Here is a 25,715-nt window from a genome sequence, read left to right as displayed (position 1 = left end):
GGCGAATTTCTGGGTTTTTTCGGGTTTACTTGTAAACATAACGTCCCTTTAACAAAGTTTTTTTAGTGAATATATATATATATATATATATATATATATATATATATATATCCACAAAAACAGAGGAAAGAAAAACGCACTCTCCGTGAGGCATTCGGCATCTCCCACGCTCGACCAATGCAAAAATCAAAACTCGTATCCGAAGTTAGAAGTGAGTTTGTTTTATTCTGTACAAAAAATATCAGCATACACATAACAGACAGTGGCAGGATGTCATGGGGTAATCCTAAAACACAACGCGTTTTGCGCTTCCCTGAGCGCTTGATCGTGTGTATATATATATATATATATATATATTCTGATAAAGCCCAGGAGTGAGCGTTAGTGTGTTTTTTTAAATCTTTATCTTTTCTTTGACACCTTTTAAGCCAAATAAAGATTTTTTGAAACTGTCATGGACTGTTTAACTGGAGCGAGTGCTGCTGATTCTTTATAGCGGGATGTGCCCTGCTGTGTTCTTATTTATTACACTGCCTTGAAGTTGTAGATCAGTGTGAGGGAGTGGGTCCCATATAGATGTTGCTTGGTCGCTTTACTGAAATTCATGAAGGTTCTCTAAAGGAAGCAGTGTAATTTGTTAATATGGTTCTGTAGGGTATTGATAGTGTGTTAAAAAAAGACCTCACATTCCCCAAGGAAATATTGATATATTTTTGCATTGTCCAAACCTGTGACTGCTTATTAAAAAAAATATCATTTGTCCCCCTAAGTTTGTTAAAGCAATAAATCCTGAATGTTGCAACCTTTTTGGACAGTGCGTAACATGAACTGTAATGACTCTTTCAGCGGATGTCCACGTTTGTGATGCAAAGCATGGCTTTCCTCCAGTTCTACTCACCCTTGGCAGGAGCCCAGCTGTATGTGAATGGAATCCTGAAACTGCAGCAGAGACAGCCATTAAATCACAGAGGATTTGACACAAGATACAATGTAAGAAGTCTGTTCTTCACTTTGTCCTCTGGTATTGCACTGAGAAGAGCTATATTTTTGTGTTTGAGCTTTGATCACCAAAGTTACTCACAATGTTATTAAATGATATCGCGGGAATGCAATCTAATGTGTTAGAACTTTGCAATGAGAATAAATGAGTGTTTTAGAACTTTAAGTAAAAACAGAGAGTGCGGCTATTTTGGCAAAAACATTTGTACAATGTTGGTCCAGGTGGGACAAAGAAAGTAAAAGGAGTTGCGTTTTAGGGACAACCTGATGGGCGAAGTTAAGATAATGAAAATGTACAAACATAGAGGGTCTTGTAATAAGCCTACTTCACAGTGTGGGTGTAAAATCCATTACAATTCGAAGCAAAGGAGACTTAGGGGGTTAACACCAAAATCCTCATTGAACTTTTGTGGGAAAAAATGCTGAAAATGATTTTTTGTGCCACACTTTCTGCCCTCGATTTCCCGTATTCTGCCTGGTGTGTAAGGTCTGATTGGGGTATGTGTGCAAGCCGGTGTAGTTGCTTTCGGTATGCGGAAACACCATGTTTTTCACACGTTAGATCCCTGACAGCATGTTATGGCCTGGTCATTCTGTTCATCACAGACCTAGTAGCACAGTCCAGTTAATTAACCATTTTAGAGATCTACTTTTGGTACACAAAGGAACGTGTTGGTGGATTGCGGTATAGGGAGACATGTGCAGTGCCAGAAGTGGCATCGATGGTGCCATTGATTCTCCCTGTCATTCATAGAGTAGATAATATGGGAAGAATCCCTACATATACTGTCATGTCTGGGAAGGGGCACTTACCAGGAATCATTGCATGAGTGCAGAGTTGCCCCCAATCTCCATCTGTGGATGTCACATGCAGGAGAAAATTTGCCTGAAATAAGCAGACTAGCTGCCATGGTTGCATTATGGCTATTCCTAGCAGATACTTCTCAGAGGAAAAAAAATGTCTCTTTCAATAGGTTCTAATGCAGAGGTGTGAGGAGAGGAAATTAGTAAAAGTGACGACTTGAGGGGTATGGAAGTACAGATAGCATCTGATTGAATGACAGGACCAAAAGTAGTGACTTGTACCACACAAGGTCAAGGAGAGGGGAACAACAAACTGGAGGAAGTAATGGGAGGGTCAACAGATTTTCCCTGCAGAGGAGAAAGGAACCTAAAACAGGATGTAGTTGAGGAAAGGAGGAATTCAATTGACAGATTCTATTTAGAGGAGAAAGACAAAAGGATATGGAAGCAAAGGAAGTTAAGTTAAGCGTTGGGAGAGCTGAAGAGAAGAGTGAATAGAACCAGGTAGAGTTAAGGGGAGGCCAGGACTGAGAGCAAAAATCTCCCACAAAGTGGAAGGCATGGACAGGAATGTCAAATGGAGAGTTATTGAAATGGGAGGAGTACAGGCCACAGATGGGTCACCAGTGAGACAACTGTATCATAGGTTGGCAAAGAAAGGAAAGGGACTAAAAGTTGAGTATTATGAGTGGGTGCATTATAGACTGATGGAATTAATTCCTCAGAAAAGAGACCAGGTGTGAGAAACAGTGAATACAAAGGTATGGACAGACCGATTGACTAGCCAGAAATCTTAAGAGCGATTGGATGTGTCTGGAACATTTGGATAAGCTGTATCGCGAAGGGTCTCCTTTAACGTTTCAGGAGAGTAAGGCCTCAGTTTGCTTTCCTGAGGGTGAGCGTTTCAGGTATTGCCAACTCGGTCATTGGATCACTAACCCGATGACTCGCGAGGCAGACACAAGGCCCCCTTTGGCTCTCGAGTTAATCTTACACAACGGCTGAGTATCTAAGAGATTTACTAAAATAGATAGATTGCTGGGGTTACATGTGATTTTAACAAATCCAAAATAACTAATGCCATTATGACTAATACCATAATAACGAATTCCAAAATAACGAATTCCTTTTTTGTTGTTTTTGGGGGGTCCTCCCTACCCCTCATTTTTATTTGTTGCTAATAACTTTTTTGCCACCCCAAAAGCCACTATCCTCACTCCCAACCCCCCTTTTTTTTGTTTTTTTCCAAAGTCGTTATTTTGGAATTTGTTATTTTCGGTTCGTTGTAATGGGATTAGTTATTTAGTTATTTGTTATAATCACTGCATACCCATAGTCAGGTTCCACCTTTAGGTATGCCTATAAGACTGAATGGGAGTGAGACCTGGGCCACTCTATTTCTGAGGAGACTTGGGGGGTGTATTTTACAGAGGACGGCAACCTTGTCTCGATGTGTCACGAACTAAGAAAACTGTTACAAAATTCTCTATCGGTTGTACTTGTACCCTACTCATCCATAGGTTGCAACGTGACAACATCTTCCCAATGCTGTAGGGGTTGTGGCCAGGAGGGTGATTTATTTATTTATTGCCTATGTGGTGGACTTGTAGGCTGACCAGACCTTTTGGGGCGAAGTAGTGACACTCATCAAGGAGATCACAGGCTCTGCCTTACCGATGGATCTGGGGATGATTCTCCTCGGCGCACCACAAGAAGAGATCTATCCATTGAGTGGTCCTTGAGCCTTTCTGATATCTCAGCTGCTGCTGGCTTCGCGCATAGCTCTTGCTAAGTCTTGGAGGAATACAGAGAGCCCACAGATTAACGTCTAGTGGTATAAGATTTGGGAGGCTACAGCAGCTGAGATGGTCGGGGCCCTGATACAGGATAACTATGCTGGTTATGTGTCCACATGGCTTCCCCTTCATGAGTTCTGCGAGAGTTACCCTGCGCGTTCAGTCCGGCCTCAACTGCTGCATCAATTTTCTCTGATATAAGCTGGTGCGTTTGTGACCCCTTTTTGGTGAAAGTGGTTGATGTAAAAGACTGAATTTTTTTAACTGTGGCTCACCATTGGACAATGGATACTATGTACTTTGTAAGGTTTTTCCTTATACGTCCCCCCTCAGCTGCACTGATTTGTTGTTAATTTTGTTTTTGATATGCTTTTGTATATTCTTCTTGCAAAATTGATAAATCCAGCCTTTAAAAAAAAAAGAGAAATATTTGATGGGAGGGAGCTAAACACATCTCTTGGGTATGAGACTGCTACCAGTAACCACAAGCAGATCAACCTATCAGAAACAAGGAGCTAGTATAGAGTGAGATGCAAACTATAATTTATGTTTGAGGGGATTGTGTCCTCCGACATATTCTACATCTATGACAGGTAATGACCACAGCTGTGCTGCTTTGGATACATTTTCGGCGTAGGCGTCCTGTGTCGATGATGTTAATACGTTGTCCTTCGAGGGTCGACGTCACCGGATGTTATATATAGGACGCACGGCGCCCGTAGCCTCAGTTCCGTTTTTTCCGCAAACGTGTTTGCTTCGGAATCTCGGCGTGCTCGATTCTTTTCTTCGAAAGTGATGTCTTCGTCTTCTTCTACCCCAAAGTCGGGCTTTAAAAAATGTCAGGACTGCGGTTCGAAAATGTCCATCACGGACCCGCATCTGCCTCTGGTGCCTCGGCAAAAGCCACACCATCGACGACTGCGATGACTGCCAGTCCCTGACATCGAAGGCCTTGCCGGAACGGAAGAAGATATTAAAGGTAGGTAGGGTGTCTAAGGCCAATAAGTTGAAATCCGCCTGGCTTTCGACCAACGACTTGAGGGGCGACTCGCCATGTCGGCCAAAGTCCAGGGGGCCTCGCTCTCGGAGTGGTTCCCGCCATTCCTCTGCCTCTTCAAGGCATTCTAGGAAACGCTGTCACCGGTCGCCTTCCCCGTCCTCGTCGGAGGACTCCACCAGTAGGCGGTTGACTTGTCCCACCAAGTCTTCATCGCTGGCCGAATGGGATGCATTGCGCCAGCAGATGATGGCGATTTTCAAATCGCAAGGCACTGTTCCGTCTGCACGTTCAAAAGAAGCAGGCAAGGAACGGGCTCGGTCCACCACTCGCACGCGCCTTTGAGCTCGGGGGGTCGGCGCGATCATCGAGAGCCGTCGAGGTCCCGATCGGACAAGGTTGGTCACCATAGCCGTGCCAGATCCAGGTCCCGGTCCTCGACGCCATCGAGACCGGCGGATCCTGTGAAGCATTCGAGGAAGGTGTCGACGCCATCGGCGCCGTGTCCGCCGATGGGCTCTCTCAGGGCTCCGGCTTCAAAGAAGTCGTTGACGCCATTGGCGCCATGTCTGTCGAGGCATGCTCTCGGGGCTCCGCCCTCGAAGTTGTCGACGCCGTCGGTGCCTCGGTCGACGTCAACGCTGATTCCCTCTGCGCCTTTGACGCCGTTTGTGGAGGATTTGATAGAGGTGCCCCAGAGGGCTGTGGAAACTCCGAGGAAGGCCCTCAGTAAGTCAGTGAGGCCTGTTTTTGAGCCCTTCTCTGTTACTCCACCCAGATTGGATTTGTTCCAACCTTTGGATTATATCTCGGAGGTGGAAGAAGGGTCTGATGAGGAGATGGTAGTGCCTCCTGGTGTCCCTGATGACCTTTTGTCTGGTCACAGTCAGATCTAAGAACTCCGTCAATCCTTGCATGATGTTATAGGTCTTGACACCTCTCCGGAGGTGGAGTTTGGCAGGCCTGAGTCTGGGAAGCATGCCGAATCCTCCTATAGGCGTCTCATGTCCAGGGTGACTGAATACTTGGGGTGGTCTGCTCCACCTGTTGATTTTGATCAGGATGATCTGACGGACATCCTGGACCAAGGTCCATCCACTGACCCGGTGTTGCCATTTCACATGGCTTTGCAAAGAAGGGTGGCAGCGGCTTGGACTGCTCCGGAGAGTCTCCCGGCAGCTAATAAACTGCTATCGAAAAAATACCGCCCAGCCAGTAGTGACCCCTGCTACTTGTCGATGCACCCTACTCAAGAGATTTTGGTGGTGCAGGCGGCTACGGCCCCCACGAAGCAGGCTGGGTACCCTGTCATCCCTCCTGATAGGGACGATAAGCGATTTGATGGTTGGGCGAAGAAGGTATTTTCTTCTGGGGGTATGGCTTTGAAGGCAGCCAACTCCGTGTGTGCCTTGGCGAGATTCACTCACACTCTGTGGAATTGTGTATCTTTGGCGGCTGAGCATATTCCCGAAGGGGAAGAACGGGATGGTGTTTTAGCCCTCATGCAAGACTGCAAGGATGCCATGTGTGAATCCGTTCAGTCGGGTCTGGACATGGCAGACTGTGTCAGCCGGTCCATTGCTGCGAGCACTGTGATACGCAGGTTTGCATGGTTGCGGAAGTCGGGGTTTGCTCCTGATGTGCAATCCCGGCTTCTCAACATGCCCTTTGATGGGGTCCATCTGTTTGGCAGCAAGGCTGATGAGAGCCTTCAGAGGTTGCAGACCTCAAAAGCTGCAGCAAAGTCTTTGATTGCTGCAGTCCGTCAACCTCTGCCTTTTCTTCCTAGGGGACAGCAATGGAGGGGAGGTTCCTTTCGGTACTACTCTACCTTTGGTAGATAGAGAGGAGCTGCCAGTCAAAGGGGCCAACGTAGGAGTACCAGAGGTGGAAAGCAAGGTACTCGAGGTGCCAAAGCCGCTCGGGCAGTTGCCTCTTTTCCCTCAAACACTGCGTCATGAGGCCATGTCCCATGGTTCGCTGGTTGGGGGCAGACTTGCGCAGCATCTTGGAGAATGGCGAGCCATTACTTCAGATGTGTGGGTTCTGGAGATCATAGCCCACGGCTACTGTCTACCCTTCAGGCAGCGGCCTCACGACAATCCACCGGGGAAGCTCTGTTTGAAGCGTCTGGATCCGCTACTTGCGAAGGAAATTCTATCCCTGCTGGAGAAAGGCGCCATAGAACTGGTGCCTGTAGCAGAGAGGAACAAGGGATGGTATTCCCCTTATTTTTTGATCCCTAAAAAGGACGGGGGATTGAGACCCATCATGCGTCGGTTGAACAAGCTCCTCAGGAAGGACAAGTTCACGATGGTCACTCTTTCTCAAGTCCTCCAGGCCCTTCAACTTCAGGATTGGTTGGTGTCTCTCGACCTCAAGGATGCTTACTTTCATGTGCCGATTCATCCCAAGCACAGGAAGTACCTGAGGTTCGCGGTTGGCGACTCGCATTTTCAGTTTGGATCCTGCCGTTCTGATTGACCTCTGCCCCAAGGCTCTTCACCAAGCTGATGGTGGTGGTGGCAGCGTATCTCAGGAAAGGGGGATTCATGTCTAACCCTACCTGGACGATTGGTTGATCAGGACGCGCTCTCCCGAGCAAGCCCTGAATCATCTGTTCATCATCTGCCACTCCCTTCACATGCTGGGCTTCTCCCTCAATTTAAAGAAGTCCCATTTGACACCTAGCCAGCGGCTCCAATACATCGGAGCAGTGCTCGATACATCCCTGGGGCTGTGTTCACCTCCCCAGGTGAGGGCTCATCACATTCTGCAGATGGTAGACGAATTTCAACGTACGCAGAGTCTCCCAGCATTCGAGTTCTTGAGGTTGCTCGGCCTCATGGCATCCGGCATTTTCCTGGTGCCAGAGGCCAGGCTGTGGATGAGATCTCTGCAGTGGGCTCTCAAGATGCAGTGGTCGCAGTTCTCCAGCAGGATGTTGGATCCTGTTCAGATTCCACCCTCGGTCGCACAGGATCTTCTGTGGTGGGCCGTCGAAGGCAATCTGATGAAGGGTACTCCATTTTGGCAACCATGGCCGGAGGTGACTATCGTGACGGACGCATCCCTCACGGGTTGGGGAGCTCATGCCAACGAGTTGACAGCCTGCGGCCGTTGGTCTCTGTCGGAGTCCAGACTCCACATCAGTCTGTTAGAGCTGCGGGCTGCCAGGCTAGCCCTGAAGGCTTTTCTGCCGTCTGTGTGGGGGAAGAATGTCCTGATTATGACAGACAATACAGTGGCCATGCACTACCTCAACAAAAAAGGGGGGACAGGCTCACTCCCGTTGTGCAGGGAGGCGATGCAGCTCTGGTTCTGGGCCATCCAGCAGGAAGTTTGGATCTCGGCAGTTCATCTGGCCAGAGACGAAAACTCGCCGCCGGACGCTCTGAGCAGGCAGAGCACGGTCTCTCGCGAGTGGGAGTTGGCTCAGGAAGTTCTTTTGGAGATGTTCGCCCTTTGGGGAACCCCACAAGTGGATCTCTTCGCCACCAGTGTCAACCGGAAGTGCGAGAGATTCTGCTTGCTGGAATTTCCTCTAAGTAGAGCCTTAGGGGACATGTTTGTAGTGGAGTGGTCCTTCCCACTGCTGTACGCATTTCCTCCAGTCCCCGTCATTCCGCAAGTGTTACAGAGGTTTGGTTCCCGAATGATCCTCATTGCGCCAGCATGGGCCAGGAGAGCGTGCTACCCGGACCTTCTAGACATGTCCATCTGCCCTCCACGCCGTCTTCCCTACCGAGTGGTTCAATCTTGATGGGACAAAAAGGACATTGGCACACCTCACGATCAATAATGTCCCATTTCCCCATTACAGAGTTGATTGGCAGCATGCTGAACCTTAGACGTGTCAGGTGGAAATCATCCAAACTATGGTTGTGATGTGTGTGGATTGTAAATCTGTATGCATGCTCTATTACATGGTTTCAATTTTTCCTTCTCTCTTGCTGTCAAAGAAGGTTTTTAGTGCAGTCCTGCTCTCTTGTGATTGTTCTGGGATTATCAAGAAATGGAAAGTCGACTACCCCGAATTTCTTCTTAGCATACGTTACCCACAGAACCTTTATTTCCCGCTCCACATCGGAGAACATCCTTGCTCTAGAAAGTGACACGCTGGCATTTGCCCAAGTACAACTCATCCAATCTAAAATTGGGGCAGTATCTAAGAGATCTTTTGGATAACCAACGCCAAGTTCTTGGTTGATTGCAAAGACTGGGGCACTTTGTGAAGAGCCAGTACATTGTGACACAATGTATGTTCAATTACTTGCAAATTGGTTGCTGATTTAGTGTCCCATGTATTGGCTCTGAAATATGCAATGGGGATTGCTGTGACCTTTTAAACTTTGATCATAGTTTCCACTGGTTGTACCTTAATATTATGAGTGAAGCGTAACATTTCTGTTGATTAAGGGAACCTCTCCACATGGCGGTACAAGACAAAGGCTACAAGTTGTCCGGGGGGGCGGGCAACTTCGCCATTGCCATCGTGTGCAGAGTAACTGTGCCTGAATCCGGAATACCCCTGCGGGGAATGACATCTTCTCCCTTTCTGGGAGAAGTACTGCAATCTCTCCGCGAGTCGCAGGATCTCGGCATCCCTCGCCCTACCGATACTTCCAAGAGAATAGGCCTGAAGCAGCACCTCCCAGTGGGCACAATGACGCAAATCTCCATATTAGGACCACACTGGACACTGGGCAAGTATTAGGTTGGCCTCGCACTGGAGGTAACTGCCCTGCACAAATTGCTGCAGCGGGGAGCACCCACTGTTGATCAGAACATAAAATTCCCTGCAGACCCATCTTAACAGCGCTACCAAACCGGGTGTTGTCCCATCCAGCTCCCACCAACACTGATGGTCGGGGAGAACTGGATGTCCTCCCTCCTGGGAATAACGAATGCCCACTACTCCTCTCACACCTGAGAAGCAACTTGAACTCTGGGAAGAACACCTAACCCGGTGGGTCCATGATCTGGACCGACGCCCTCCAGCAATATCGACGTGACCAACCCCTACCAGGGACCCAACCAACTATCCCAGCAATATCACCATCGGAAACAGAGGAGGCGCAAACAATGAACAAGGCCATGGTAGCCCTGCTTGAAGAAATTAAGGGCTTCAGAGCAGATATCGGGAAGAGGCTTGAGGGCCTAGACAAACAAAATAGACAGCATGGATGATCATATCTAGGGCCTTGAGGATAATCTAACATTAGTGGACCTCCTGGAGACACAAATTTACATGATTCTCTCCGAGCTCGAAAGGAAGGAAGAGAAGTGTGCCCTCAAGATGGACGACCTGGAAAATCAAGAACGTCGCAATAATTTGAGGTTTTTAGGCCCTCCAGAACAAGACGTTAGAAACCCAGGCAGACATCTGGAAAGCCATTAACACAGTGATCCCTAAACTTTTCAGTGAAGGTAACGCCAGCGAGCTCACGATTGACAGAGCCCACAGAACGGGAGCAAGCACCAGAGGGCTGAGATCGGTGCTGGTAAAGTTCCACTACTTTATTGAGAAGACAAAGATTCTAGAGTTAGCACGAAAGAGAGGTTCAATAGAATGAGAAGACACCAAGGTAACCATCTATCACGATCTGTCAGCATTCACCTTGACCAGGCGAAGACTTTGTGGCCCCCTAACAAAGTGGCTCCAATCGAAAGGAGCCTGTTAGAGATGGGAATTTCCATTTTCGCTCTCTTTTTCGAATACGTGGGGGTACAAATATGCCCTAGTTACAGAAGATGACATCCAATGTGTAACACAAGAGCTCCTACTCCTAGGGGACCTCGCCCAGGATAATAGCAACTCAGAGAGGCGTGGAAGGGAGTTGACAGAGTCCCAGAAGGCAAATGGCCTTGTTGAGAGACGCCGAGTTTGCGGCAACAGGAAGTTTAGAAGGGTGGCCCCTGCATCTCTGACAGTGCCCAAAAACTAAGGCGAATCCCCAAGAAACATTCAGAGACTGGGTGCGCTACAAGCTCCCAGGAGACCTGTCTATTCAAGCATTTCACTTCTGGCTTGGAGATGGGACGGGCCCACAGCTGTTTTCCGCCGGCGCTGTGGCCCATGACCCGACTGTATCACTTAGTTATGCAGATGCCGGAACCGTGGCCCTGGCAAAGAAACTCTGCTCCTGGTGCCTGATTGGTGCACTAGAGATGGCGATAATGTTGTATTTTGTTTGAGTTGTTGGGGGATAAAGGTTTTTTGCTATTGTTGAAGGGCTTACTCAGGGGGGGCTCAGTGGTGATATTTGGTTGTGTGACAGGCCTGATGTGGTAGAGGCTGGTGGCCTGGCCCAGCTGCAATTTCTTTGTCGCAGGTAGTCCAGACGCTCGGGAGAGGGCAGGGGGAGACTGGAGGGGGCGGCTGGTTGTTACTTTGGTTCCTTACTTCTTACAAGCTACCAGGCTTGGCTTTAGTTCACAGAGAGGCAGGCAAAAGTCTCATGACTATGTGCCCCCTAAATACTAATGGAGACGTACAGCCCAAGACTAACATACTTGCGGCTAGGAGACCATGGCCCTTTTTCTATGGATGACGCACAGCATAGAATGGCTTTGGGTTCTCTCAATGTTAGGGGTCTAAATTCCCCCCACAAAAGATCCTTAGTGATGAGGGAATTAATCGGCTAAAACTCCACTTCATGTTTTTACAAGAGACCCATTGGATACGGGATAGAGAGCCGTCACTGAGAGCCAGAACAATACAAGAAGTGTTTGACGCATCAGGCCCTGCCAAAAAAAGGGTGTTGTCCTGGTGGTATCAAGTAAAGCACACTTTATGCCCAAGTCGCAACGCAAGGACCCAGAAGGGCGTTACCTGATAGTTTAGTGGGAAATTAGGGATGCAGTGGTGACGGTGGTCTCTTATCTACTGCCCGAATGAAGCCGAGGATCAGTACTGGGAAGGGTTGGGAGCCAAAATAATGTTTGCTGAGGATGCCCTGATTGTGGGAGGAGATTTCTCCTCATTCTCAAGGATCAATTATATCCTGCTAGACTCATCTTTGCGGGAGCAAATACTTGAATCACGGCAGAGACGATCCCGTGGTCGGATCACAGCCTAATGAGTCGAGATATATATATATATATATATATATATATATATTTCTGAGGCTTGTGGAATCTGCTTAGATCACATGCTGTGCATAGGCCGACATCTAGTGGAAGCTGCGGAGTATTACAGTTTGTTTTTCGAAAATCGAAAAAGGGCGTCGACACAGGGCGTGCCAGTAATACTATCCCTAGTGTGACGTCCACTGTACCCATGATCCCTCACGCGTCTAGGATCCCCAGATTGTTTTTTTCCGCCATTCTGGTCGGAAGCACTTCATCGGAGTTCCCTGGCTTTGCCATATTTTCACTTAAAACTAATTCTAATTTGCCCCATTTTGTCACCCTTACGTCGACCAGCATCTCGACGCCGAACCGGGGAGGAGATCAACGTCGAAACCCGACGGATTGGGCCTTGAGGCTTCCGCCTCGGCTCGGGCCTGGGCCGCTGGCCTCGGCCCTACAAGTAGGGAGAGTGGGGGGTGGTACACTTCCACACTCGGTTATAGACACCTTCTTACCTACACACACTTGCCCGCTGCCCACAGGCGCGTATGGAGGGTACGCCCTTTCAGTTTTGCCCCAAGTGTAATAAGAAATACCCTTCGGTAGATAAGCACGCTACGTGCAACCTTTGCCTGCCCAGAGACCACCCCGAGGCGGGTTGCAGGGCCTGTAGCAGGTTTAAGACAAAAACTCTTAAGGACCGCTCCACCAAGCGTTGGGCCCACCACGCCAAGCTAGCAGCTATGGAGGCGGAGGGTACCTTCAGCGACGGCAGCGACGCCGGACTTTCGGACGGCGAGGGCACCAAGGCGTCGAAAGACAGCCTAACGCACGTCCCCGGCCTCGGAAGGTCGTCCGTCCCGGCGACTATGGGGAAGTCCCCCGGCGACAAGAGCGTTACACATACACACGCTAAACACAAAAAACCCACCCGAGATTCGACGTCGTCGAAACCTCGGAAAGAGGCACAGAAGGAGCGGTCCGAAAGGACGTCCTCTGGGCGGTCCCGGTCGAGGTCGCCGCACGACGTCAGGCAAGCCTCCACACTTGCACATAGTGCCTCGCCCATTAACATCACGGAAGATCACTCGTCCGGAGGCGAACACGGCTTCCATCCCCAGCCTGCACCCCAGGGAAAGGGTACATCACTTGGGAGTGAGGAGGGCCCAGTTTCGAAGCCTAGTTCGAAACACAGGGATTCCACCTCTGATCCTCGACGCCAGGCGTCGAAAGATAAGGGAAAGGGTAAACACACTTCCATCCACGGGGAAGGGGGTAAGCAACAAAGGAAACAACCCTTGCAATCCCCCACAACAATAGAACTGACTTCCCCGTCCAAGTCTTCTCAGGGACAGTCCATAGAGAGTTCCAGCAAGGTCACCCCAAGCTCAAAACTCTGGTCATGCGAGGACATTGACAGAGTAATGTCAAGGATGTCCTCCTTAGCAAATTTCTTCGAAAGACACCCTGACCAACTACTAGCTTTAAACCCTCAGGAATCTTCTCCCTCAGGTTCAAGGGACCCTATCCCTTCAAATAAAAGGCCCCGGGTCGAGACACCAGTAAAGGCTTCAGACCCCTTCGAGGTCCAACCCTATTCTTGCCTTTTCCCTACAGGCCAAGGAGACTCTTCCCTTATAGAGGGCCAGGATTTTGAGACACCAGAAGATCTCGCAGTGTCAGATTATTACGGGGAGGACGAAGACGAGGATGAGCCAGAAAATAGCCCAGATATTTTCAGAATGGACTCACCAGTCGAAAGGGAAGCCCCAGTGTCTGATTCCCCAATAGATAATCAGCCCCTCCTGAATGAACTGCTCTCTCGGGCAGCTAACCACTTCCACATAGACACACAAGGTGTCCAAGAAGAGAGGGACTTCGCGGAGGAACTAATAGGGGAAAGGAAGACAGTAGCCCAGACCATTCCCATCCTGAAATCTATTCAACGCAGAATAGCACCACCCCTTGTCAACCCAAACCTGACAAGACCTGTAAACCCGAGAGTAGAGAAGCTGTTTAAAGCAGCCCAGTCGGACCCTCTATATATTAGAGGCCAACTTAAGCCAGACTCTCTAGTCGTAACTAACACCCGCAAGAGAGCTGGAACCCCATTATCTTCCTCGGAGGCTCCCCCCGACAAGGAAAGTAAGAAACTCTATGGTTTTGGTAGAAAAGTAGCTTCCACGGCAGCCTACCAAACCAGAATCGCGAATTCCACCACACTGTTGGCCAGCTACAACTGCCATCAGTGGGAAGAAGTGGCAGCACTAATAGATTCCGCTCCCAAACCCCTTAAGAGCCAGCTATCTCGCATTTGTGCAGAGGGAAGAAACGTCTCAGGCTGCATTTTAAAAGCAACTTTAGACGCCGCAGACAATGCGGGTAGAATTATAGCAGAGGGGACTGTCATCAAAAGACATGCTTGGTTGAGGCAGTCGGGATTCAGAGCAGAAACAAAAGCTGCACTCTTAGACAAACCAGTGGAAAGTGATCTCCTGTTTGGAAAGGCAGTCGAGGACGCACTAAAAAACGCTAAGGAGGAATTCGACACCCTCAAATCCCTTGGCCAGTTAACTACAAAACCACCTAACCAAAGAGGGAACGGCAATTTTCGTCGCCCCCGCGGCCAAAATTCCAATAGAGGAAATAGCTATTCCCACACCCAGGGTACACAGTGGAACACCAACTCACAACAGTCTACCCAGGGGTATGGTAGGGCTAGTAGAAGAGGACGTGGTAGAGGCAGAGGCAGCCCCAGTAAAGGAGGCGGCACGCCTCCACCAAAGCAGTGACGCTCATTTCAGGGTCCCTTCCCATGCAACCCCAGTAGGGGGACGAATATCCAGCTTCACCCAGGCATGGGAAGGGATAACATCCGACAGATGGGTGCTGTCGACGGTATCCAAGGGGTACTGTATAGAACTACTGCAACGTCCCCGAAACCACCCTCCAAGACAAAAAGTCCACTCTTTAGAACATCAAAAGATCCTCCTCGAGGAAATCTACAATCTGCTCCTAAAGGACGCGATAGAACTCGTCCCAGGACACCAGGTAAACAAGGGTATCTATTCAACTTACTTCCTTGTGCCAAAGAAAGATTTAACAATGCGCCCAGTATTGGACTTACGGCCTGCCAACAAGTATGTCAAGCCCCAAAAATTCCGTATGACCACGCTACAAGAGGTAATCCCACTCCTAAAAAAGGGGGATTACATGGCAACCTTGGATATGAAAGATGCCTATTTTCATATTTCTATGCTCCCGGCACACAGAAAATACTTGCGCTTCAAGGTGGACAGTCGCCACTACCAATTCAAGGTACTGCCCTTCGGGATAGCTTCAGCACCAAGGGTATTCACCAAGGTACTGGCGGTGGCAGCTGCACACCTACGCAGGGAGGCAATCCCAGTGTACCCTTATCTAGACGACTGGCTCATAACGGGGGAAACCCCAGGAATCTGCAGATCAAACATTCAGAGGACTATCGACCTCCTCCACGAATTAGGCTTATCTATCAACGAGAAGAAGTCAAGTCTGGTGCCAAGCACCTCAAAACAGTTTCTAGGAGCTATCCTAGATACTCAGAGAGAATTGACCTTCCCTTCGGAAGAAAGAATTCGGAATATACTTCTGCAAATTCCGCATTATCAGTCAGGTCAACAGATAACAGTACGCAAAGCTATGCGGTTACTGGGCATGATGGCGTCATGCATTTACCTGGACCCCCACGCGCGTCTGCGCATGCGTCCCATGCAGGAATGGTTGGCGAAACAGTGGTCTCAGGCAAGTGGTCAGTGGGACGATCTAGTGGTCGTTTCGCCAACACTCGTACAGAGCCTACACTGGTGGACAAGAGAGAATATCGCAAAGGGGAAACCCTTTTACGATCCCGAAGTACAGGCAGTGGTTACTACAGATGCATGCCTGACTGGGTGGGGAGCTCACCATCTCCACCACACAGCTCAGGGTCTCTGGTCTCACTCAGTAGCCAAGAACCACATCAATCTGCTAGAGCTTCTGGCAGTATTCCGAGCGCTGCAGGCGTTCGAGCCCCATCTACTGAACTTGTCGGTGCAGATCAGGACGGACAGCACGACAGCCATGTTCTATCTGAACAAGCAAGGAGGGACTCGTTCGCCAAATCTGTCCAAGCTTGCCCAGAAAATATGGATATGGGCACTCAGACGGAACATCTTCCTGTCATCGCAACATGTTCCAGGGGAGCTCAATTCCCTAGCGGATGCTCTAAGCAGAGACCCCCTCCCAGAAGAACACGAATGGGTCCTTCACAGAGACGTAGTAGAAGATCTCTTCTCTCAGTGGGGTTTCCCCACTATAGACCTATTCGCCACAAGCGAAAACAAACAATGCCCAGGATTTGCATCCAGGTTCCCCCAAACGGACTCCCAGGGGAATGCCCTGTGGATGAACTGGTCAGGGATGTTTGCGTACGCTTTTCCACCAACTCCTCTCATCAGGAAGGTGGTGTACAAGATGAACAAGGAATCAATGACGCTCATCCTAGTTGCTCCCATGTGGGCGAGACAACCATGGTTTCCACACCTACGCAGGATGGCGGTGTGCGAGCCCATCAGACTCCCAGCCTGGTACAACCTTCTGTCCCAGCAACAAGGTCAAACACTGCATCAGGAACCCAACTCTATGAACCTAGCAGCATGGCTCCTGAAGTCATAGAGTTTGGACATCTCAAATTACCACAGAGGTGTATGGACATTCTAAAAGAGTCTAGGAAACCAAATACAAGACACTGTTACTTTGACAAGTGGAAAAGATTTGTTATCTGGTGCCAGAATAAACAAATCAACCCGGTTGATTGCACTCCTTCCAACGTTGTAACATACATGCTCCACCTGCTGGATGCAGGGTTGGTTTTTAACTCTCTAAAAGTACACCTGGCAGCCCTCTCGGCTTACACCACATCCCATAACAGGGTCTCGTGGTGGAAAGTACCAGTGGTTAAAGCCTTCATGGAAGGAGTAAAGAGACTTCACCCTCCTATTTCGAACCCACCGCCAGGATGGGACCTCAACGTGGTGCTAGCTAAACTCATGGGGCCCCCCTTCGAACCCATGCATAAAAGTAGTCTCAAACACCTGACTTATAAAACGGCCTTCTTAGTAGCCATTACCTCCATAAGAAGGGTCAGTGAAATTCAGGCTCTGTCAGTGCAAGATCCTTTCTTTACTATCCACAAGGACAAACTGGTTTTACGCACACACCCTAGGTTCTCACCAAAATTCATATCCAAGTTCCATGTAAACCAGTCCATCGAGCTTCCGGCTTTCTTCCAAAACCCACAAAGCTCGGCTGAGGTGAAACTACACACCCTAGATGTGCGTAGGGCGGTCTTATACTATGTAAATAAAACCAGACCGCTAAGGAAAACAGATCAACTGTTTGTCTCCGTAGCTACAGGCAGAGAGGGGGATCGCGTCTCTAAGGGCGCTATCTCTAAGTGGATTATCAACTGTATACAGCTGTGTTACTCTCTTTCTAAAAAGACTCTGCCGTTTACACCAAGGGCCCACTCTACTAGAGGCATTGGGGCCACTCTGGCTTTCATTGCAAATGTTCCCCTCGACACCATTTGCAAAGCAGCTACTTGGAGCTCTATTCACACTTTTACTCAGCATTACTGCATTGACACTCATTCCAAGACAGATTCACAAGTGGGACAAGCGGTTCTAAGACACCTGTTTGCTCATGACCCTTCTCACATCCCACCTCCTTCTTCTGGTACTGCTCGCTAATCTATGCACAGCATGTGATCTAAGCAGATTCCACAAGCCTCAGAAGGGATACATTACTCACCGTAATCGTATTTCTGATGCTTGTATCTGCTTAGATTCACATGCGACCCACCCTTCCTCCCCTCCGAGAGAAGGCGCATGGTTGCTTGTAGTCTTACCTTTCTGTCTATCTGCTTGGACTATCTGTACTCACGCTACTCCTCATGCTACCTCATGTCAGGAAAAACACAATCTGGGGATCCTAGACGCGTGAGGGATCATGGGTACAGTGGACGTCACACTAGGTATAGTATTACTGGCACGCCCTGTGTCGACGCCCTTTTTCGATTTTCGAAAAACAAACTGTAATACTCCGCAGCTTCCACTAGATGTCGGCCTATGCACAGCATGTGAATCTAAGCAGATACAAGCATCAGAAATACGATTACGGTGAGTAATGTATCCCATATATATATATTAAAATCCCTCCTGAGTGGCCAGACAGAGCGTAAACTAGCCTTCTTGAAACAGAGGTACATGGAAAAGGGAGAAAAGGCTGACAAGATCCTGGCATGGAAATTAAGGGAGCTCCGCAGCAGCCGCAGAGTAGATGCCCTGGCCTCCACCGAGGGTCCGAAGCTCCTAGAACATACCCAGAAAATGGAGGAATTCTGCCACTTTTATGCTGGGCTGTATACGTCAGAATATAGCGGAGACGGGTCCGACGCCGAACGTTTCCTTGACTCTCTTCCACTCCCGCGTCTCCCCCTGGAGAAGGAGGATCCTATGGAAGCCCCCATAACGCCCCAGGAAATAGACACCATCAGTGGACTGAAAGGAGGAACCCCCCCCCGGAGACAATGGCTTTGCGGTGGCATTTTATAAGACATTCCACTCTACGCTGGTACCCTTTATGGCCAAGCTGGTTAACACGTTCTTGGAGACGAGATCCCTCCCTCAGTCCATGTCAGCGGCCCTGATCGTGGTTCTACCCAAGGAAGGAAAGGGCCCTGATCGTGGTTCTTCCCAAGGAAGGAAAGGACCCTGCCCAATGCTCCTCGTCCAGGCCCATCTCACTCGTAAACACTGATGTGAAAATCCTCGCTAAATTCCTGGCCAGTAGGCTGGCCCAACACCTTGGTCACCAGGTAGGGTTCATACCGGGTAGACAGGGGGCGGATAACATAAGAAAGACCATAGCCTTAATGCATGACGCTGCATAGAAAGAGCTAAACGCCCACTTCGTATCTATAGACTCAGAAAAGGCAATTGACCGTGTCGAATGGCAGTATATGGGCAAAGTCCTGAAGAGAATGGGGCTAGGGGAAAAATTTAGAGCATGGATCGCAGCGATATATAACGCCCCTACGGCGATAGTTGCGGTTAATGGTATTGTCTCTTCCCCTCTCCACCTCACTAGAGGAACTAGGCAGGGTTGTCCCATCACCCCTTGCTCTACGCTCTGGCCATGGAGGCCCTGGCTATCGCCATCAGAATAGATAGAGGGATCGCGGGAGTCAGAAGCGGAGAATGAGAGTTTAAACTTTTTGTTTGCTGATGACATTCTTTACTACTTTACTAATCTCCCAGAGTCTCTCCCGTGCCTCCCAGGGAAGATAAACACATTTGGTGGATTCTGAGGCCTGAAAATAAACCTCTCAAAGTCAAGTGTTAGGTCCATGGGAGGACAAGACCGGGACACTGTGGGTAGAGAAACTTTTGGGGGAATAAGAGTCGAGAAAAAGTCCTCCCTATACCTGGGGTGTTTCTCCCGAGGGACCTGAGATCCTTATTTGACCTTCATTACTCCCCAATCCTGGAGAAAATTAAAACCGATCTGCGACCCTGGGGCCCACTTACTCTCTCCTGATTTGGCCGGATGGTCTCGACCAAGATGAACATTCTTCCCCGTCTCTTGTACCTTTATACAGTACTCCATTTCCCCCTACCAGTCTCCTTTTTTGCGGCACACCGAGGTGTAGTTCAACATTTTATCTGGAAAGGTTAATATACATCGTTAACACTCCATAGGGACCTTGGGGGGCTTCACCCAGCCAGACTTTAAACTATACTATAAAGCTGCACAACTCAGGGTAATGATAGAGCACTTGAGGGATGATGCAGAAACTCAATTGACATATATAGAAAACGCCTACACTCACCTCAAGAAAGTGAGAGACCTCCTGTGGTTGGCCCCAGGGGAATCACCATGCATGTTAGAACCCACCCCACATTGGTGGTTCTCTGGGAACTATGGGGGTGCAACAAAGCAAACTCATTCATCTCCTCCTGGCCCTCGCTGTGGGGCCCCACCATTGACCGGGGTAACACAGGTCTTCGCAACACGCAGCACTGCTTTGACGGGGTCTGGTATGGGCCACCCAAATATTTAAGGAGAATGCCTTTATTGAGTATGAGACCCTGGTTGGACCCTCAGGCTCAACCCTGTTGTCAGTCTTTTAGTACCTCCGCGTGAAGGGCATCATGACGGACCCCAAATGGGACAAGAACCTCTCGCGTTCCCTTACCCCCTTTGAGAAGATAATCGCTGAATCCCCCAATAGGAAAGGCGTGCTCTCCAGAATGTACAGGGTGTTAATCGCGGCGGATTTGGATGAGAGGCAGAATTTTAAAACTTTCTGGGCGGAAAGGTGGGTGCAGAGTTAGATGATGCAGCCTGGAGTTCACTCTGTAAACTAATGCTAAGCGGGGTCTATACACAGCGGGTATGGAACACAACTTTTAAATCCTACATACTTGGCACCTCCCTCCCGCCAGACTGTCTAATATGTTTGTGGGAGCCTCGCCACTTTGCCAGAAGGAATGTGGACAACGGGGAACATGGTATCATATGTGGTGGGAGTGCCCGTCCATCCAAACTTCCTGTGCCAAGCTCCTGAGCTGGATTAAGGACATGGTTTGGGGTCTCCCCGGAACTGCGCCCGGTGAACTCTTGCTAGGCGTCCCCTCCCCTGTATCCGAACTATCTGGCTTCCCAAGACCTGTGGAAGCCATCTTGAGAGCAGGCAGGATTGCAGTAGCACAGAAATGGAAGCAATTGATGACCACGACAAGAAATGAGTGGCTCTCTAAGTTATGGGCGATCTTTGTGTATGAAAAACTAACAGCGATGGTCAATGACAAGATGGATTCCTTCCCGTTGGATTGGAGCGTTGTTCTGTTGAAAGAAGGTTGTGAGGTCCTTAAACTGTAATTTGCGAATTTCACAAAATGTATCTCTCGCCCCAACCCATGTCTCCTAAGGGGATCGATTGTATGAAACAGTATGTAAGTGACCTATGCAGAATCCATTGTGCCAGTTATTCCTTAAAACTATGGTCTCAACTTAACTTACCTGTATGTCTTGTCCAAATGGTCTAGCCTGGTACTCAGAGCATGGGGGGTGGGTGAAACAACTGTTGGGGAAAAATATGGTGTGTATTGAATAATCAACAATGCTATGTTCCAACAACAAATGCACAATAAAAATCGAAGTGGAAGAAGCTAATGCAATGACGTCTGTTAATTCTCACAGCATTTGTGCATTACCCCTGACTGTCATATCAGGCTACCCCATCTGTGTTGGCATGGAAAGCAATATTCGTTTTTACTAAACCAGCCAGTATTTCTCAAAAGTTTTAATTTAATGTTTTGTGTTTTAAGATTCTGCACTTAGATTTTAAAAGTGAAATGTTCAGGACTTGGTTATGAATTCCCAACCCTTCTCTAACACCTACTTGTGGATGGGTATTGGGCATCACCCACTCAGTTAAGTGACTCAATACACTCTTAAGAACCTTTGAAAAGTCATCCAGCAGGGAAAGTGTTCTAATTATAATAAGAATACATAAGAATACATTTGATAATAAACCTAGAAAATTTGAATTTTGATTTTGACTGAAAAAACTGAACCAGTGCGGATATCTTAATGGAAGTAGGGCAGTTCAGTTTAAAGATTAGCAAAAATGAACTGCCTCCCCCGCTCCAACTTTCATTTCCACACAACCACAACACCCATTATAGACACCAATGTTATTCTCTAGTTAAAGTGCTACCGCTTAAAAATATAGAGGGGTATATTTTGTGGCCCATAGAGCAAGTATGCAAATAAATGTCATGGTTTCCTTTTTGACCCCTTTCAACAATTTGGTAGTGTTTGAGTTTGTAGTAGTTGAATGGTTTTGCAGCACTTTATTTCCTTTTTTTTCGTGTGTATTCCTTTTGATATGTGACATTCTCTCTAGGTTCTGGCTGCTTTGGATTAAAAGAAATAGTTATTGACCCATCTTAATATTTGTGCCTTCAATCCACCTTAGAAGACAGGAATGCCTGTCCCTCTGAATGAAGGTCATTGACTCCATATCACCAAACACAACCTCCTCGAGCCCTTAACAGTTTAAAACAAATATCCACAGGCCCTTGAAAGGAGGAAACCAACCATTCCCCTTCCCAATGGCTCCTCACTTCCTCCTGCAATGTCTGAATGAGTACACTCTTCTGAGAACGTGCAGTCAATGACACTAAACTCACTCTCCATCCAACCAATGGTAGGCTGTCTGGGTGGCTTTTCTGTAGTGCAGAACAATATTAGGAGGCCAGAAAAGTTGAGTCTGCTAGAATCTCCCTGGGATGTCTTAACACTGGCCTCTGTCACAAGGTGCCACAGCACTCTAAAGATGCCTCTGATACCCATTTTGATAAATGAGTTTATTGATTTACCCAGTGCCTATCCGGAGATCCGTGGGGAGACGTGAGAGATATGATTGGCCCCAGTACTACCCATCAGTTACAGACTAGTCAATCCTTGGTGATGTTGGGTATCACAATGGCCACTCTGGCCAAAACAGCACCCATCTGCCCCCAAAGAAGGCAAAACAACATTGTGACACCTTTGTGGCTTTTTGGAAGGGATGTGGGGGGTAGTTTGACCTGGGGGGGGGGCCAACCCCAAAATCAATTCATTCCCTGGTGGTCTAGTGCTCCTTTCTGCTTCCCAGGGCTGGCAAAATGGGGCCAGACCCTCACTCTGCCCCTAACACCCCGCAGGGAAACTGAAAGGTTCTGCCCCTCCCTGGGGGATGGAGGGGGGTTGTTGCTGAGGGGTGCTGAGCCCCCCCCGATTCCACTCAAGATTGCCCATAATATATATTTTTTGCCTTCCTTCAGCACCCATTTGCCCCCAAAGAAGGCAACATCATTGTGCCCCCTTTTTATTTATTATTTTGGTGGGGGCCTGTTTGGCTTGGGGGGGGGGGGTAACCCCCCAAATAAATTCCCTGATGATCCAGTGGGGATTGCTGGTCGAAGATCGAACGATCCTCGACCAGAAATCTGCTTGTGGGAGGGCTTGTTGAAAAGGGGAGAGTCTCCCCTTTACACGCTGAAAGAGCAGCAGGGGTTGGGTGATCCGCACCCCCAAATGTAAGCAGTGGGGAGGATGAGGTATCTCGACCCCCTCCACCCCCTCACTGGAAACGTTGTGCGGAGGACGAGATACCTCGCCCTCCGCACTTATGGGGGTAAAGCAAAAATGACCACAACAGAGAAAGTAGGCCTTCAAAAGTTAATGCAGTAACATAGGCGGATGAAAACATTAGAATTGCATCTGTTATTCTACAAAATGGAATGTCAAAAACGAGGAGAAACACGTTTATTAATGAAATTAATGACATAATACAGGTTTCCAGATTTCAGTCGGCCAAATCCTTTATTTGAATAAAAACATCCCTTTAAATACAAAGAGGAACTATATGTAGAACAATGTAACACATAGATAACCATAATGTACAACAAATACACATTATACATAATTAAAATACAGGAACATCAAATGGATAGGACAGTCAAACGGCAGGGCTAACTTAGAAATTAGTCTCCCTCAAATAGTGTGAGTTCTTTAAAGTACTATTTATTTTCAGTGCAGCTTTCAGATAAGACAACAGTGCTGATGCCACTAAAGGGCAATCAACCTTACTAAAGTGCAGGTCTGCATTAAGAGAAACTCAGATTATGAAATGTTGGAATTAATGTTCTTCTCCAAACAGAAGAGTAGACTGGGCAAAAACAAATAAATTGCATAACATCCTCCAAAGACTGATTACAAGGCAGGCAGCTAACTTCTGATAGAGCACCACCAGACCAAGAACCTGTTATAGCCCCTGGAAGGACCCTGTTCAATCTTGCTCTGGTAATAAGATTTCAAATGGATTGTGTCCTCCCACATATTCCTCATCTTAGATATATCCTTACCTTCAGCTTTGCTGCTTCGGAAAAACATTTCTCCACTCGAGGCTGCGGCGTCGATGTCCCTCGGCGGCATCTGTCGAGTGCCAACGTCATACGCTGTATAAATGCCTCGAGTGCGCCCCTTGGCCTCAGTTCAGTTTTTCCGTTAGCTTCGCTTCGGATCGAGAAAACAGTGCTTCAGTTTGAAGAAATGTCTTCTTCATCTAATCCTTCCACGCTGAAGACTAGATAAAAAAGAATTCCAGAAATGTGGGAGGAAGATGTCACTGACTGATCCCCATTGGAATTGCCTCTGGTGCCTCGGTTCCGACCACCGTATAGACGAGTGTAGTTCCTGTCAATCGATAACCCATAAGGCTCTAAGGAACAGAGAGGTAAACTAGCGGAGGAATCCTTGAAGTTTTCTTCGAGGGGGAGAAAAGACTCGGCTGAGTATTCGTTAAAATGTCACAAAAAAATCTAGGTCGAGGTGAAGTCCTCTTCTTCTTCCTCAAAAAAGACGGAGAAAAGATGACACTGGTCCCCCGCTTCCTCTACGTCGTCTGAGGAAGTTATTACAAATCCGTCGAAACATGATTCCCCAAAAAAGTGGGAAGCCTTCAGAACATCTATGCTGAAGATTTTTAAGAATGCGGCCCAGACCCCCTCAAAAAAGTCAAGCGAAGGCCATGCCCCTGCTCATACAAAAAGTGACAGGGGAAGATCTAAGACAAGAAAATCTGACTAAAGATCGTCGGGGGTGTCGTCCAGGGAATCTTTCCAGACGCCTCATAAAATAACGCCTTCCAGTGCAAAAATCGGGGTTAGAACTTGAAAAAATGGCATCAGATACTCATACGCCATCAAAACCCTGGTCTAAAACCTCCTCGAAGCCTCTGTCGAAGGCGGTCGAGCACAAGGTGCCGACAAACAATCCCAAAAAGGTTACGTCGATCGCACAGTCGACGGTGTCAAAGGCTCCTTCGAAGGTTGTTGATAGTGTCAACAATTCTTTCGGGGTCGAAAATTCTTTCGAAGGTGTCGAAGATTACCTTGACGAGATCGAAGGTGATGACTATCAACGCTTTTGTTGAAGTCTTCGTTCATTCCGGTTACAAAATCGACATTTGTGTCGAAGTCTGTGCCACCTGAAAAGCTATGTCTTTCAGGAGGGGCCTGAGGGTAGAGGCGTGCCTACTAAGCCAAAGGGAGAAAGGCACACAAGAAGCTGGATTACAAGGAGTCCTGCAGACAAGAAAGCATAGGCAGCAGAGGCTGTGAACAAAAAGGGGCAGGGAATACAAAGATAACAAACACCTTAGGTTTCCTCTTGGGGTGTATGCAGAATAGGGAAAGAGTGTTCCACGGCTCTTGGGAAACTCCAGCCTTCTAAACAGATTGCTCTTACAGGGGCCCACTCTGAATGCTCATGGCTCGGAGCAACAGCAGTGGGTGTCTGTATCTGAACCCTAAGGCACGAACAAGGTAACAGTACTCACAATACTGAAGCCTATACAAGTCCAGCAGGAACCGAACAATGACTGCTTCCTGAAACAGGAACAAGTACACTGCAAAAAATGACACGAAGTATAACACTGAAACGCGACAAGGGAAGGGGCAGAGATTGCCTGCTGGAAATCCAGCAGCCAAACTCTGTACATAGGAATTACATAATACGCAAGTGAAGACAAGAACAGAAATATCCAAGGAAAAGGAAGTTAAAGAGAGCAAGGTTCAGGACAGAGAACCGGAAGAAAGGAAGGGCAGAAAACAAACTAGTATCTAAATGCAGGGAACGTCGACCGGGAAACAGTACACGGGAATCAATAATGGTAACTGGAAAGACAGAGAAAGCTAGCAGAGAGAAATTAAGGAAACAGTACCACTGAAGTGGATAACCAAAGGGGAGGACTGAAGACTCAAGGAAGTCAATGACAGGAATCATGAACAGAGGGCTGCAGGCAAGAAAGAGAGCAAGGAGCAGTAGCCAGGGAACAGAGGGCTTCAAACAAGAAAGAGAGCAAAAGGGCTGTAGCCAGGGAACAGAGGGCTGCAAACAGGGAAGAGAGC

At 48.2% G+C, this 25,715-nt stretch overlaps 1 protein-coding gene across 1 annotated transcript in view; it reads left to right on the top strand.

Moving 5' to 3' along the window:
• Positions 1-25,715, top strand: part of TMEM231 (transmembrane protein 231) — a 515,430-nt gene that overhangs the window by 210,547 nt on the left and 279,168 nt on the right. Inside the window, exon 5 of the mRNA XM_069635458.1 lies at positions 847-990. Within this exon, the coding sequence (XP_069491559.1) occupies positions 847-990 (144 nt within the window). The remainder of the gene's footprint in view (positions 1-846; positions 991-25,715) is intronic.

Source organism: Ambystoma mexicanum, chromosome 1q, assembly GCF_040938575.1.
Source record: "Ambystoma mexicanum isolate Mex_15411 chromosome 1q, UKY_AmexF1_1, whole genome shotgun sequence".
Classification (NCBI taxonomy): Eukaryota; Metazoa; Chordata; class Amphibia; order Caudata; family Ambystomatidae; genus Ambystoma; species Ambystoma mexicanum.
This window is presented reverse-complemented; position numbering and strand designations above follow the sequence as displayed.